This window comes from Geotrypetes seraphini, chromosome 4, assembly GCF_902459505.1.
Source record: "Geotrypetes seraphini chromosome 4, aGeoSer1.1, whole genome shotgun sequence".
NCBI lineage: Eukaryota > Metazoa > Chordata > Amphibia > Gymnophiona > Dermophiidae > Geotrypetes > Geotrypetes seraphini.
Genome location: NC_047087.1, coordinates 75,288,316 through 75,304,974, shown reverse-complemented (window position 1 = coordinate 75,304,974; position 16,659 = coordinate 75,288,316). Strand labels below are relative to the sequence as shown.

General features: G+C 40.5%; 1 protein-coding gene across 1 annotated transcript in view; it reads left to right on the top strand.

Annotated features, from left to right (window-relative positions):
• HTR1F (5-hydroxytryptamine receptor 1F) overlaps positions 1–16,416 on the top strand; it is a 174,180-nt gene extending 157,764 nt beyond the window's left edge. Inside the window, exons 2-3 of the mRNA XM_033942821.1 lie at positions 1,282–1,439; positions 14,428–16,416. Coding sequence (XP_033798712.1) covers positions 14,469–15,572 — 1,104 coding nt within the window. The 5' untranslated portion in view covers positions 1,282–1,439; positions 14,428–14,468 and the 3' untranslated portion in view covers positions 15,573–16,416. The remainder of the gene's footprint in view (positions 1–1,281; positions 1,440–14,427) is intronic.
• Positions 16,417–16,659: the final 243 nt, after the last annotated feature.

Below are 16,659 nucleotides of genomic sequence, written 5' to 3'. Positions count from 1 at the left end.
TATCTCAATCTGATTAAGCAGTCTTTATTCTTTAGGCAGTTAACAGAGTCTCACATTCAGCTTAGCAATCCGTAGTCTTTGGTCAATTAACCAACTCTCACAGTATTCATGTAATATAGTCGGCTTACCTCAGTCAACCAGACATCAACCATCACTTTGACACTCACACACTTTTCACTCATTTCCAGAAATACTCTTCAGCCCACAGCTAGGAAAATCTCTCTTTCTTTTTAATATGCTTAATTGGCATGGTAATTGGCCACACCAGTTTTCATCCAATCAAAAAAAAAATAAGTAAATAAATAAAATGATCAATTGAGTTCAGCATTGAACTCGTAGGATGCCTAGCAACGCCTACATGGAGGCACCCTCCAATGTCTACCTGAAAAGTAGTAATGGTTAGGGATGGAGAATAGGCATGGTTGACTTAGGCATCCGAGTTAGGTGCTGGTAAATTAGTTCAAGAAATATACTGGTACCTACTGCTAGAATGCCTAGCAACACCTAAGCCAAGGCTGCCCCAGTCCGGTCCTTGAGATCTACTGGCAGGCCAGGTTTTCAGGATATCAAGTTTCAAGTTTATTATAAGATTTGATTAATCGCCTATTCAAGGTTCTAGGCGATGTACAGATTTCGGGTAAAAAAATACATATTTATAACAACTTAAAACAAATCAGAATAGTCTGAAATACTTAACATGCATGAGAGAGATTTGCATACCAAGAAGGCAGTGCAGGCAAATTTCTCTCATACATATTCATTGTGGATATCCTGAAAACCTGGCCTGCCAGTAGATCTCGAAGACCGGACTTGGACAGGCCTGTACCTAAGCACATCTAGACACTGCAAGGTGGGATTCTATAAGTGGTGCCTAGCGGTTGGTTGACAACCAAGCCAATCAGTACCTAAAATGTAGGCTTGCTTAAGCTTCCTTTATAGAATCTGGCCCCGAATGCTGCTGGCTGAATATTGATCTCTAAATGTTTAAGAGACACAGCTGGTATCTCTTGTTGCAAGGTGCCGAGAACAGAACCTTGGAGCATTAGGCAGTGGTGATTTCTGATGTATACCTGATCGAGGCATATTAGTGTGCAGTGGCAGACTATGTTTCACACTTGTGTGTGCATTCTCTTTCTGTTTCTCTCTCTTTACGTATATAGATAGATAGATGCTGGTCATTTTAAATCAACAGCCTGAGACAGTAATGTATCTTCTCCCTTCAGCACAAAAATTTTTAAAGACATCTTGACACATTCTCATTCTAGAATGTCTTTCTTTCAGGTTTGAAAAATTAATTAACCTTGGAAGACTAACAAGCAATCCCTCACTCCTGAAATGACTGCTTCTACAGGAACTGTACAAAGAGCCATCTGCAGAAATGACAGCAAAGACACCTTTGCGTTATTCAATGATGTTTGCAATTCAAGTGAAAGATGAAGGTGGGTTCACATGTTACTGCCACTGGCAATGGTTCTGCTTTCTCGCAGACAATCTTATAATTACACAAAGTTGTAAAGAAAAAGTCTGCATGCCAGGCTTTCTTGGTCCATGATGGTCATTTTTAAGCAGTATCTGGCTTTCCGCATGTTTAAAGCATTGCCTTGTAGATGATGTAACCAGAGTGTTACAGGAGGCAGACTGGAGTCGAAGGGCAGAACCAGAGGAGAGAGAGTTGGGCCCGTCAGGAAAAGCCCAGGCCTTTGCTGATGCCTGGGGCTGTGGTGATTCTACCTGAGATACTTGTGGGTCATCAAAATAACATTCACTTCTAATAATTAACCATTTTCCAGATTTCTTTGCAATTATAGACTTTTCAGATACAATCTTAGATTCACTAGAGTAACTCTTCTATTACATTCACTTGTCATCGCTAAGCTAGATTATTGCAACTCGTTATTGTTAAACATCACTCAAAAGGAAAAAAAACGTTTACAAATAATTCAAAATACTGCAATTAAAATTATTCATAATGGAAATTTGATCATGTAACTCCCTTTTTAATAGACTCACATTGGCTTCCCATTAATCAACGTATAATCTATAAAATATTGCTTTTAGTATTTAAAACACTATCTACCAACGAACCTCAATTTATAGATCGGTTACTAATCCCATACAACACGACACGCTCTCTCCGATCCACAACTCAGGGGTTGCTAATTGTTCCTTCTTTGAAAATTATTGGAACTAGACGCCATGATATATATTCAGTAATGGCCCCTTTAACCTGGAACGCCCTGCCTTTATATATAAGAGAAGTTAAAGATCTCAGCAGATTCAAAAATAATTTAAAAACTTTTCTCTTTAAAGACGCATTTAATCTTTAAATAATCCATTTTTAATCATCTTAATCCCACTCCTCATGTTCTCTCCTTATTTGGCTTTTTCCTTTCTTTTCAAATGAATAATATTAATTTTGTAACTGTTTCCCTTTCTTTTTTCCTTCCCTTATGTATCTGAGTCTGTCTGTTTTTATCCCCTTTTAAAATTGTATAAAGAACTCTAGATCTATCTTATATTTTACTGTTACTCGCTTAGTATGTAATAAGCGATTTATCAAATTTAAATAAACTTGAAACTTGAAAATTTATTTCTGTATTATCTATTTCCCAAGGAATTAATCTAATTTGGTTCCTATGTAACCAGGAATTTTTCTGATAATTTAAGATTTGTAGCACACAATTTGATTTTCAACACACGTTTAGAGTTCCTTTTATGAAGGTGCGCTAGCATTTTTAGCACGTGCTACAATGCCACACGCGCTAGACGCTAATGCCTCCATAGAACTGGCATTAGTATTTTCCTTGTAGCATGCGCGGCAGTGCAGAGTGCTCTAAAAACGCTATTGCACCTTTAAGGTAAAAGGAGCCCTTAGTCCTAGCCAGGTTCTCTTATATTCTGATTTAAGAGTGGCTAGTGTTATTTTTTCTGAGATTCCTCCTTTTCTGGCCAGGTGTTGGGCTGAGCCACTCGAATACCACGACTACTGAATAGAATCCAGGGGGGTTGCGGGGGATGGGGTGTTACAGTAATCAACAGAAAAGGAATACAGCAGAACTATCACACATTGGTAATAAAAACTACTTTCAAGGAAAGAAACACAAAGTGACAATGTGAAAATGAAGGAAAAAAGATCTAAGAGATTTAAATGCCCTAAAGCAGGTATATCAATTGCAGGATTTTTGAGCAATGATGGAGATAACTTAAAATGAACAAAAGACACTGTGGAGTGGTCAACGTCACAAGGACTGTCCTAACTTCCATAGCAATGGACCTAGGTACCACAAAACCCCTGAATTGTTCAAAAGCAAACAATGTGGAACCAGATTCCGGACTTCCAAGAGTTAAAATGGTGGAATTCTTTATGTTTATGCTATAAATATGAACAAATGAATGCAAAAACTTCATGGAATAAGATATTTAACTTAACGTGGAGTCCATTGACAAATTTTGTTAACACTGATTACCATCCCCTTATTTCCTATTTGATTTGCACATTCGGGGAGGGTGGATGGGAGGGAGGGGGGTTATTATATTTTCTTGTATTCATTGACCAAAGGAAAGTGCTGTTTATGATTTTAATTGGATGTATGTAGTAATGCACTGTCTTTGTTCTTAATTTAGGGTGGGGAGAATGTTTTGTAGTATTTTTTTTTTAATCAATTATACGTGCTGTCTTAATGTCAATGGTATATATAAGAAGATAAGAAATGCCTCTGCTGGGTCAGACCAATGGTCCATCTTACCCAACAGTCTGCTCACGCGTCGGCCCCAAGGTCAAGACCAATGCTCCAAATGAGTCCAGTCTCACCAGTTTAGCATGAACTTGTCCAGCTTAGTCTTGAAACCCTGGAGGGTGTTTTCCCCTATAAAAGACTCCAGAAGAGCGTTCCAGATCTCCACCACTCTCTGTGTGAAGAAGAACTTCCTTATGTTTGACGGAATCTATCCCCTTTCAACTTTAGAGAGTGCCCTCTTGTTCTCTCCACCTTGGAGAGGGTGAACAGTCTGTCTTTCTCTACTAAGTCTATTCCCTTCAGTATTTTGAATGTTTCGATCATGTCCCCTCACAGTCTCCTCTTTTCAAGGGAGAAGAGGCCCAGTTTCTCTAATCTCTCACTGTACTGTTTTCGAATGGAAAATTAATAAAGATTTTGATTTTTTTTTTTTTTTAATATCTATTTCAAATTCAAATATCACAATGTAGTAAAAGCCACACACATTTCAGGGAAATAAAGTCATTTGCTGCAATCTGATGGATCAGACCTTTGAAGAAGTTATGATGGCCATTTAAATCTCTCAGGTCTTTTCCCTCCATTTTCATATTGTCACTTGTCAGTGCTTCCTTGACAGTAGTTTTCCTTATTCTCTTAATAGACTTTCACTGGAACATGGAAAACTGATCATCCACTGAACAGATAACTCAGTTACACAGTTATTATATGAGTGGATAGTAACTTCTTGTCCTGCCCAGTCTGTCTTTGTACTGTCTTGACTGGACACTACACCATCTTCTGTTATTTCTCTCCCATAGCGTTATCAGTTTCTAGGTGTAGTATTTCCAAATGGGTACATTTTGTTCATATCACGACCAGTGGTAAGGGTGAGCGGTGCCCTTCCCCCTGACCTCGTCCCCACCTCTCCCTGCCACACATGCACCCCCTTTCCCTTTTTAACTTCTACAGTATGAGCAGCCTGCCCACATCGGTGTCAGCTCACCCTTTGAAGTCACTTCCTAGGTGCAGGTCCCGGAAGTGATGTCAAGAGAAAGCGTCGATGTTGACGCGGGCAGCAACCTCGTGCCAGGGAAGTAAAAAAGGGTATGGGGCGCACAGCAAGGAGAAGGGGGGGGATGGAGAGGAGGGGGTGCTGTGCCCTTAGGAAGACAGCCCCCGGGGTGGACCGACCCCTTCCTTACTGCACCACTGACCATGACTGGAGTGAACTGCTCTCTTACATGAGGGTGGGCTGGAAATTCTCTCAACCTGTTAAATTTGCTGCTAATGTTCCCTTCAACATTTGTATTGCTCAAAAGAAAGCCTTCTTTTTGACATTCATAGAGTGTAATATGTGCTATGGACGTGCAGCCCTCAAATTTATACTTCATTGTTGTTCCCGTATAATTTACAGCAGTGTTTCTCAACTTCTTCAAACCAAGTACTCCCTAAGTCTAACAAATATCAACCGAGTGCCCCTGCCCAAGCTCTGCCCCTGTCCCTGCTCCCATAAGTATGAATTGTAATGCAATTTATTCCATTCATTTTTCATATACATGCAGAGAAAATGTTGATTATCATTTATATTCTGTGTTTTTAAAAAGAGGTCAAGGCAGATGACCTTAAAATATGCACTCTCACCTCTGTAACAGCTACAGAAAAATAGACAAATATAGGGCAAAATATAGACAGCAGATATAAATTCCTAAAACGGACACATTTTGATCACTAAATCTATATATATATAAAATCGGAGGTATGTATGTGTGTATGTATGTATCTATGTGTGTGTGTGTGTATGTGCCGCGATCACGCAAAAACGGCTTGACTGATTTGAACGAAACTTGGTATGCAGATCCCTCACTACCTGGGGTGATATGGTCTGGGGGTCTCGCGGCCCACCTGCACACGTGGGCGGAGCTACAAATAGAACGTCAGATTTCACCCATTCATGTCAATGGAAAAAAAGTAAAAAGCTGCCATTCTCACAGTAATTCAAAAACGGCTTGACCGATTTGAACGAAACTTGGTATGCAGATCCCTCACTACCTGGGGTGATATGTTCTGGGGGTCTCGCGGCCCACCTGCACACGTGGGCGGAGCTACAAACAGAAAATCAAATTTCACCCATTCATGTCAATGGAAAAAATGTAAAAAGCTGCCATTCTCACAGTAATTCCAACTACCTTGGGGTGATATGTTCTGGGAGTCTCGCGGCCCACCTGCACACGTGGGCGGAGCTACAAACAGAAAATCAGATTTCACCCATTCATGTCAATGGAAAAAATGTAAACAGCTGCCATTCTCACAGTAAATCAAAAACGGCTTGACCAATTTGAACGAAACTTGGTATGCAGATACCTCACTACCTGGGGTGATATGTTCTGGGGGTCTCTTCACCCAAGAATTTATATGTTCTTGCTCCTGGAGGTGAAACTAAAAATGTTGTTTATAATCAAGTTTTGTGTTAGTTGTATTGTATTCATTTTGTCAAATATTTCACATTATAATTTGAATATTGTACTTTTTATAAAGCTGTAAAAAATAATTTCATTCACCACTATAAAGTATCTTTATTTGAATCCATTTACAGTGTTATTGCTATAATTAAATACCCGTGCAACGCCGGGCCATCAGCTAGTTGAAAATAAAATCATTGTCCCTACCTTAGTTATCTGGTGATTTTATTTTTCTAATCATCCTTTCCCATCTCTGATTGCACTTCCTTCTGACTAGAGGTCTGCATGGGAACGGTGATTGTAGGAATCCCATGGGTCCCGCAGGAATCCCACCCTAACCCACGGGACTCCCACAGGGATCCCCCTCTGGCCCACGGGACTCCCACAGGGACCCCCTCTAGCCAATGGGACTCCCACAGGGATGGAAGGCTTTGAAAGCAGGGTTCGTCTATATAATATAATGGACACATCAGCCTTAGTAAAAGAGGGGGTTTAAAAATTAATTACCTTAACAGAAAACAAAAAAGGGTTCCACCAAAGAGATTCCACAAGGAAAACAGCAGTGCAAACACAAAAGAAACTGTGGAATTGATGATCCTGTCAGAAGTAATTGCTGCTTTTTATGGGGACGGGCGGGGATGGAAGTAATTCCTTGCGGGGATGGGTAGGGACAGAGAGGATCCTGACGGGGACGGGTGGGGACGGAGAAGATCCTGGCGGGGTTCTGTCCCCGTGCAACTCTCTATTTCTGACTGTGCAATTATTGACTGTGAAACTATTGATTGTTTTTCTCTCCATCTTCACTTTCTGCCCTCCATCCATCTTAGGCATTAATTTTAACATTCAACTTTTTCCATTTTTCTGCTTTCTTCTCAAAATCTACTTTTCCATCTCTTACCTTCCCATCTCTCTCCTTTCCCATAGTCTGGCATCTCTCCTTCCTACCCTCCACATTTCCATGGTCTGACATTTCTTTCCTTCCCTCCCTCTTTCCAGTGGTCTGACATCTCTTTCCTTCTTGTCCCCCTTCCCCTAGTCCGGCATCTCTCTCTCCCATCCTTCCCTTCCATTCCCTGGTCTGATATCTCTCTTTCCTTCCCTCCACCTAGTGGTCTGACAGAGTGACATGGGGACAAATTTTTCCCCATCCCCGCGGGAACTCATTTTGCCATGCTGTCCCCGCCCCATTCCTTCAAGTTCTGTCCTCATCTGCACAAGCCTCAAACACTTTAAAATCATGTGTTTGAGGCTTATGCAGTTAAGGCAGAGCTTACAGGAATGGGGCAGGGACAGCAACAAAACTCAGAGAGAGCGAGAACTAGATGGCCTTGAGCATGTGCAGATGCTCAAGGCCCAGCCCAAGCAAGAGGGAGGATCTTCAGGCACCGGCATGTCCTGTGCATTGGTGCTGGTGCCGGTGCCAGATAGGGGTAAGCGATTGTGTTTGGGTGGGTGATGCCGGATTGCGGGGGGAGGGGGAGGCTCGCAAATCAAGTCAAGCTCGGTTTCCAAGGTGCAGATTGTGCAAATGTTTTGCTCATCTTGCAAAACACTTGCAAACCGCGGCACTCGTAAACCAAGGTTTGACTGTATCAGCAAAAATTCAAAACTTCCAATGCACTGCAAACAATAGACTTTCCACAAAGCACACAGATCAACTTTGTAGCCTTTGATCAGTTTCTACCCAAATGCTGGCTTCTGTCACTGGTTTTCCTTGGCTTCCTTTGAAGTCTCAGGCCTGCACCTGCCACAGTGTTGTCCCCTTTCAGGCACACACTGCCTCTAACCAGACATGCTCAAAATACTCCCCTGCTAACCGTCTCTTGCTAACATTAGCACTGGGAATTTTTTTTTTTTCCCAGGGGCTTGTTAAGCTGGCTCAAACAAGTTCCAGGTTTACCAGAAATTGGAGCTGTTCCAGACCTGGCTTTGAAATTCTTCTGTCCCTGGCCTGATGGGACCCTTTCTTTTCTATGTTTCACAGCAAAAGGTAAACAGGTCTGCAGCATTACTAACTCCATTTGCACACCATTTTGCAAAGGAATTTTCTTTATAGTCAGTGTCCTAGGTGGAACCTTGGGTCTTTTTAAGATTAGTCCTTGTGTCAATTCTCTAATTTTGTCATCAATTCCTGGGCACTGCAAGGGTCCCTTTGCCCTCACAGGGGCTTCCCTGTGACAAACTGCACATTCACCCTCACAAGTGCTAATATTTTGTAAATTTAAAGTGGTTAAATGTAGGATATTAACATAGTGCCACTTTAATGGGCACCCAATACCAACTCCACAGGGCAGAAATGTGTAAATGCGAGTTTACACCTAATGTGAAAAAGGTTTTAAAATGCGTGTATACACTCTGGCCCTGATTCTATAAATTCCGCCTAAAGTTTAGTGCCAATATCAGCACTGATTCTGTAAAACTTAGGCACCCATTATAGAATCATGCTTAACATTTAGGCGTCCCCAATTTATGTCAGGGTTTTCTATGCCTAAAGTTGGGCACCGATATCAGAGCCCATGATTCACCTCTAACCATACCCACTTTTAGTGCAGGCGTTTTGGACTAGACAATGGTGTAGCAAGGATAAGAGGCACCCGAAGGCGCCCTCCTCTCCACTTTCCTCACACTTTTTCTGCAGCCCCCACCCCCACAACACTCATACCCTCCCTTCCCAACCCCATACCTCTAAATCTTTGCCCGCACATACAGCTTTTTCAGCCTGCTGTTCACACTGGCATTCCCTCTGATGTCACTTCCAGGCCCAGTGACCCGGAAGTAATTTCAGAGGGAGCCAAGCCGGTGCCAGCAGCAGGCAAAGATTTTTAATGAAGTACGTGGGGGGCAGGGGAGAGCATGAGCATGGAGGGGGGGAGGGCAGAGAGGTGCTGGCTCCCCCACCAAGATGGCACCCAGGACAGTCACCCCCTTTTACCAAACCATGGGGTTTAGGCACCTACTTTTTATAGAAACAAGTTTTTGAAGTTAGGTGCCTAACTTTCAATTAAGACCTATTCTAAGGTGTTGAGTGCCAATAGCAGCACCAACCAATTAAAGTTAGATGCCGATATTGGTGCCTAACTTTAGGCGGACTTTATAGAATCAGGGCCTCTATGTATACAGGTACACTCAGAGTTTATTAAAATCACTGGTTATAACCCAGTAGAAGAGGGAGCCACTGTTAGTGGTCTCAGGTCAAGGACTGTCAGTAAAATGACCGGACTGAGCCAGGCAATATAAAATGGAGGGGGGGGAGGCTGATAGTTGGAAGCGAAGGCACACATTGCTGAAGCTGATTAGAAGACTGTTTTGACTGAGCCTGAAGCCTAAAGGCGAGAAAGGCAAAAAGAAAAAAGCTCAGATCATAAACAGCGGGATGGCAATTGGAATATGTCAGAATGAGTTAGCCAACTGTGAGAAGAATCAGACATTATTAGTTTTGACATTCGAGCAATCTACCCAGGCAGAATGGTTCAAGTAAATGTGATGACAGTGTGATTGCTATAGTTTCAATTATAGCAATCAGATAGAATCTACGCCAGTGACTGCCAAGTATCATCAGTGGCATTAACTCAACTGCACAACAATTAAGCAACAAGATAAAATGATTGGTAAGACTGTTGAGGATTGTGTCAAATACACGGCTGACCTCTTTTAAAAACTTTACCATGTCACCTGAATACCTGGAGCACTTTTGAGTTAGTACACCGTGATCTCCATTGTCTAATCTCCTCCTAGAAGCCTCAAAACTCCCAAACACATTGGAATGTGTGGTGCAGTAGTTAGAGCCACAGCCTCAGCACCTTGAGGTTGTGGGTTCAGATCCCACACTGCTCCTTGTGGCCCATCTAGTCTGCCCATCCCCAGTGACCATTGTCTCTTTCTCTCTCCGAGAGATCCCACGCGCCTAACCCAAGCCCTTTTGAATGCAATAACTATCCTATTCACTCTACCATTAAAATATTGGAAGTGATTCTGGATCAGAGTTTAACCATGAAAGATCAGGTGGATGCTTTGGTATAGAAGGATTTCCACACATATAAACATATCTTGATGTTTCATCTTTTAGATTATTGGTTCAATCCTTGGTTCTGAGCCAGATGGATTATTTAATATTGTCTACTTTGCTGGTTACCAAACAAAAAAATAATCTATGTAGATTGCACATTATTCAGAATGCTGCCATTTGACTGATCTTTAATCTGAAAAAGTTTGATCATGTCACCCCTTTTATTCATGAATTGCATTTGTTATAAGGTATTGTTCGGCCTTGCTCCTAATTATCTTGTGAATGTGTTTACATTTGTTAAATCGAAGCACTCTGGACGCACACATGCTGCATTTACTTTCCTTCAGTCAAAGGTTGTCAGTATAAAAAATATCAATGTCTGTCATTTCAAGCTGCAATATGGGATAAAGATCTGAATTCTCTAATAGCGACCTCTTGCTCATATCAGCATTTTAGGAGACAATTGAAAACATACTGCTTAGGAAATTAATATACGTATTACATTCAACTCTATATGTGCAGTTTTTAAAATTCCATTTTGTAAACTGCATAGAACATTGTGCATAGGACATTGTGGAATAGAAATACATTTTTAATGTTATGTTAACCTGGACATGCCAAGTTCCAGATCCAAATACAATGCCCATCTTTTTTGAATATGGATGTCCCTTCTCCTTTTGAAATCAAAGTTGGGATTCTATCTTTTGACCTCCCTTCCTAATCCCATCCAAAATATACCCACACCATGCACCCTTGCCATATGGGTATATTGAAGTTTTGGATGTCCATGCAGATGTCCCACACAGGAATAGAGCTTCTATAATAACCATATAATTCACCTCTCTAGGTTCCAGACTAGATCATTTTTGCAGGTGGCAAGTCAAATACACACAGACATTTGGGACCAGACAATCGCATGTAGGACAAATGTGCGCTGCACTAATGAGTGTGAAACAGTCACACGCACAATAAATGAGCGTGAGAATCACACGCATGTCAAAAAGCGCACGAGACAATCACGCGCAATATAAATGCTGCATGCGCGTCAGAAATGTACGGATGACGTAAGCATGTCCTAGGTTTACAGACATAAAGGGATATGTTGCAACGTTACACAAGTGCATTTTTCGTTACTGTGGTTATGTACGTGACTTTTATATCGCTGGGTCACATGAGTGCATTTTTGTTACTATGGTTACGTACGCTGTTTTTATATGTGCTGAGAATAGCACGCACTTCTTTCTCTGCATGACTTTGTCTGTTGCAGGTATTGGTCTTGATGAGTGTTATCTCGCTAGAACTTTGTCTATAGCAGGTATTGTTGATGGTGAGAACGCTACAACTTTTACATTTCTACATTGCCAGATATATTCATATTATAATAGTCTTAATTTCTCTTCTTCAGAATTACAGGGCTTTGGAATAACCTTACTACCCCAATGCGGACTCAGGTTTCCTTCCAACTATTCCGTAAGCACCTGAAAACCAGTCTTTTCACAAAAACGTAATGCTCTCCTCCCCCTCTATTCTCAATCCACCAAACTCAATGTGCTACTCTTTTCCTTTATTAAGCTCTTGTAAACCGTGCCGAGCTCTATATTCATGGACAGGATGCGGTATATAAACTTAAGGTTTAGTTTAGTTTAGTTTAATTTAGAGTGTGGCTTAATGTTTTAAAGTTATGTAATATGCATACTATAGCTTCTGTTAAGAGGGGCTTACTAGTGCACCGCTAAATAAGCACAAGATAAACGCATGTAACAACAATAGCGCGCTGTGTAAAAGCGCGAATGGAGGTATATTTATATCATATTTTTAATTTAGGTAGTACATAGAGGGGCTTGTGGGTTAAAGCTCTATACCAGGGGTGCCCAAATGGTCGATCACATTTCCTTTGCGATCTGTTCTTCCTGCTTCCCCTACGCCAGGCCTGGCCCGTACAAGCGCCAGGCTCACAAGCCTCCCCCCTCCATTAATTGCTGCCTGGGTGGGACGGAACTTCCTCTCCGACGTCGGGGGGGGGGGGGGAGGGAAGGCTTAATTGTCCTGCACGCAAATGTCTGCACGAATGTGACTACGCACATTTGTCTATTACCTTTTTGTATAGAGGATGTCCTTGAGGCCTAGGAAATGTTTGATTGCTGCCAAAGTACAAGATTTTGACAAAACTATTTCAGGTAATAAAATCTGAAATAATTTAAAAATGTGACAAGAAAAGTTTTAAATGTGTGAGCAGAAGAATTTCAAATTGTTATGCTTGAAAGCCAACACTATACCTTCAAGTTTGAAGTTTATTTTTAAATTTGATATACCATCTATCTGTCTAGACCAATGGTCTCAAACTTAAACCCTTTGCAGGGCCACATTTTGGATTTGTAGGTACTTGGAGGGCCTCAGAAAAAATAGTTAATATCTTATTAAAGAAATGACAATTTTGCATGAGGTAAAACTCTTTACAGTTTATAAATCTTTCCTTTTGGCTGAGTCTTAATAATAGTATTGTCATTTATAGCTAAAGAGACATATGATCAAGAAACTGTTTAATTTTACTTTTGTGATTCTGATAAACATACCGAGGGCCTCAAAATAGTACCTGGCGGACCGCATGTGGCCCCCGGGCCATGAGTTTGAGACCACTGGTCTAGACGGTTTACATTTAAAATAAGTATATACATATATTAAAAAAGGGTAAAAACACCAACACAAAGTACGTAAAAAGAATGACTAGATACAGAAGGGAGGATGGAGAAAAATACATTTCCCCCCCAAAAAAGGGCCTCATGAATCGGAGGGGGTAAAACAAATGTTTTGAGATTTGATTTAAATTTTGGTAAATAGGTTTCTTGTCTAAGATGACTAGAGGGTGCATTCCATAATATAGGTGCAGTTACAGAAAAAATGGTTTTACGTATGGTGTCGTAAACAATATGATGAATTGATGGAATCGAAAGAAGATTTTGCTGAGTGGAACAAAGTGATTTAGAAGTAGTGTAAGGAAGAAATAATCTATTGATAAATGCCAGAGAGTGCTCTAGTTTTGTTTTGAAAATGAGAAGTAAGATTTTTAAAAGTGATACGGTGAGATATGAGCAGCCAATGAGCATTTTTTTAAGAGTGGAGTGACATAATTGTATTTTTTGGTCTTATAAATAAATTTTCACAGCTGTGTTTTGTATAAGTTGTAGTCTTCAAATTTCTTTTTGGGTAACACCTTGATAAAGAGAATTACAGTAGTCCAGATGAGAAATAACTAGTGAGTAAGTAAGGATATTGACAGATTTTTGTTCCAAGATACCCGAGATAGAGCAAATCATTCTTAGTTTGTAGAAACATTTTTGAACCACTGAACTTATTTGCTGATGATAAGTAAGTTTATCATCTAGGATTATACCAAGCAATTTAATGGTAGAGACCATTTTAAGTGGTGTTGATCTTATGCAAATTGGAATTTTTAAGTTTCCATTTTCATTACAGGGGAAAAGCATGGCTTTGGTTTTAGAGATATTCAGCGAGAGCATATTATTGTTAAGCCATTGGCTAATTTTGTCCAATATTTGATTGCTTTCTTGGATTTCTCCTGAATCAAGCTTTTGGACAGGGTGTATGAGTTGTATGTCGTCAGCATATGAAAAGACTGTGAAACCTATTGATTGAGCCAGGGTTAATAATGGTGATAGAAACAGATTGAATAGTATTGAGTATTGAACCCTATGAACACCAAAGCTGTTGGTGTACGATGTTGATGCAGAGTTTTCAAGATTAACCTTATAGGAACTTTCTGAAAAGTATGACAAACCAATCTAGGACTATTCCCGAAATAGATAGTGGCCAACAGTATCAAATGCTGCTGTCAGATCTAGAGAGACTAAGGGCTCCTTTTACAAAGCCGCGCTAGGGCCTTAATGTGCGGAATAGCACACGCTAGATTGCCGCATGCGCTAGCCGTTACGGCCTCCTTTTGAGCAGGTGGTAGATTTCCGGCCAGCACATGCTGGTGTGTGCGATAAAACTGCTAGCGCAGCTTTGTGAAAGAACCCCTAAAAGTACAGATTTTATATTATCTAAGTTGTATCTGATCAAAGTTATGAGACCTAGCAATGAAAGTTCAGTAGAATGATGATGTCAGTCGTTATTTATCAGTAGAGCACATCTCCCATCCATAATAAACAGGTAAAGAATGATAGCAATAATGGTGGGTTTTCACATAGTTATATTGACTATTGATATACTTCCTTGTTTTTTCCAGGTGCCCAATTTGCCTTGTGAATATTAATATTATAAAGAAGCATGGATTTAGTAAACTCAACTGATAACAACTGCACTTCAGAAGAGTTAACAAAAGGGTTAACCATGAAGATTCTTACTTCACTTGCTCTTTCCATCTTGGCACTGATCACAACTGCCATCAACTCTCTAGTGATTGCAGCAATAATTGTGACCCGGAAGCTCCACCATCCTGCCAACTACTTAATATGCTCCCTCGCTGTTACTGATTTCCTGGTAGCTGTCTTGGTGATGCCCTTTAGCATTGCCTACATTGTGAAAGAGACTTGGATCATGGGACAAGTGGTCTGCGACATATGGCTAAGTGTTGATATAACCTGCTGCACATGCTCAATTTTGCATCTTTCAGCAATTGCATTGGATCGGTATCGCGCAATCACAGATGCTGTAGAGTATGCCACGAAAAGGACACCCAAGCATGCAGGATTCATGATAGCTGTGGTTTGGGTCATATCCATTTTTATCTCTATGCCACCATTATTTTGGCGACACCAAGGGAACAACAGGGATGACGAATGCATTATCAAACATGACCACATTGTTTCCACAATTTATTCCACCTTTGGAGCCTTCTACATTCCATTAGCCTTGATACTTATCCTTTACTACAAAATATACCGGGCAGCAAAATCATTGTACCATAAAAGGAATGCAAGTCGGGTGGCCAAAGAGGAGCAAAATGGAGTAGCTCTTTTGGAAACTGGCAAGAGTTCCAAAATGAGTTCTACCTTGTGCATAGCAGAAAAGTCCTTCTCTGATCCCTCCACTGACTTTGACAGAGTTCATATTACAATAAGGAATCCAAAATTTGAAAACAGGCAAGAGAAAATATGGAAAAAGCAGAAAATCTCTGGCACAAGGGAACGAAAGGCAGCAACCACTCTGGGCTTAATTTTGGGTGCATTTGTGATCTGCTGGCTCCCCTTCTTTGTTAAAGAAGTCATAGTTAATATCTGTGTCACGTGTTACATTTCTGATGACATGTCCAATGTTCTGGCCTGGTTGGGATACCTTAACTCTCTGATCAACCCGCTTATCTATACAATCTTCAATGAAGATTTTAAGAAGGCATTCCAGAAGCTCATGCGATGTAGACATTATCTTTGAAAAAACACTATTGAATACATTTAAGAAAGCACTGCAATATTAATGAGGACCTTTTTTAAAAAAATGATAAACATATATTTCTACAGGTTAAATTATATAAAGCAGATATTTATTGTATTTATGAACCAGCCCTTAATTCCATGCTTTGAGACTTAAATATAATTTTGTAAAAGAAAAAAAAAGATTTAAGTTCAGTATGATTGAGTTTTATGATAACATTAGACAAAAGGATAATATAATTTTATTCCAGAAACAGACATGAAATGAGTATTGATTGACTCCCTATAAAACACAGTCCTTAGATTTATTTCCCTGAAGTGAACTTCAAATGCTTTTACTCAATTGTATTTGCAAGAGAAATGGAATGTATCCAAAACTCACTTGATGGATATAAGGGCTGTGTTTAAGACACAGACACATATATAGGGCTCCTTTTACTAAGGTGCGCTAGCATTTTTAGTGCATGCAGGAAATTACAGCACTCTATGCTTCTAGTACTAACGCCAGCGTTAAGGTCAAGCGTGCGCACCAATGTAACACACGCTATTCCGCACGTTAAAGCCCTAACACGGCTTAGTAAAAGGAGCCCATAGTCTCTGAAAATAATTTTTTCCAATAAACTGAGTTATTTTCTCACGTGATGCACTCAACTTAAAACCTGGCAATGTATTTTGGGTTAGGTTTCATAGAACAAAATAACGTGAGCTGATCCTGTTAAAATGTTGTTGTTGGAATATCTGGTTTAAAAAGCAGCAGTTTCAGGGCTAGATTTTCAAAACTTTAATGCAGTCGCTAAACTGGTTTCCGACGGTTTAGCCTGCATGCATTTTAGAAGTGGATTATCAAAACGGTTTATCTCGGCATTTAGCAAGCTTTCTAGCAGTCTCTGACACTGTCATGCAAATGGGTTCTTCAATATTGAAATGAGCACTTCGGTCCATTTTGAAGGGGAGGGCCCTGCTGGCCAGAGGAAGTAGGCATCCCTTCAGTCAGCTATCTAAATCAAGGTAAGGGGGAGAGGGTGCATGCACAGGGGGAGAGTTGGAGGCATGGGGGGGGGGGGTGTTGCATGGCAGCGGGAGAGATT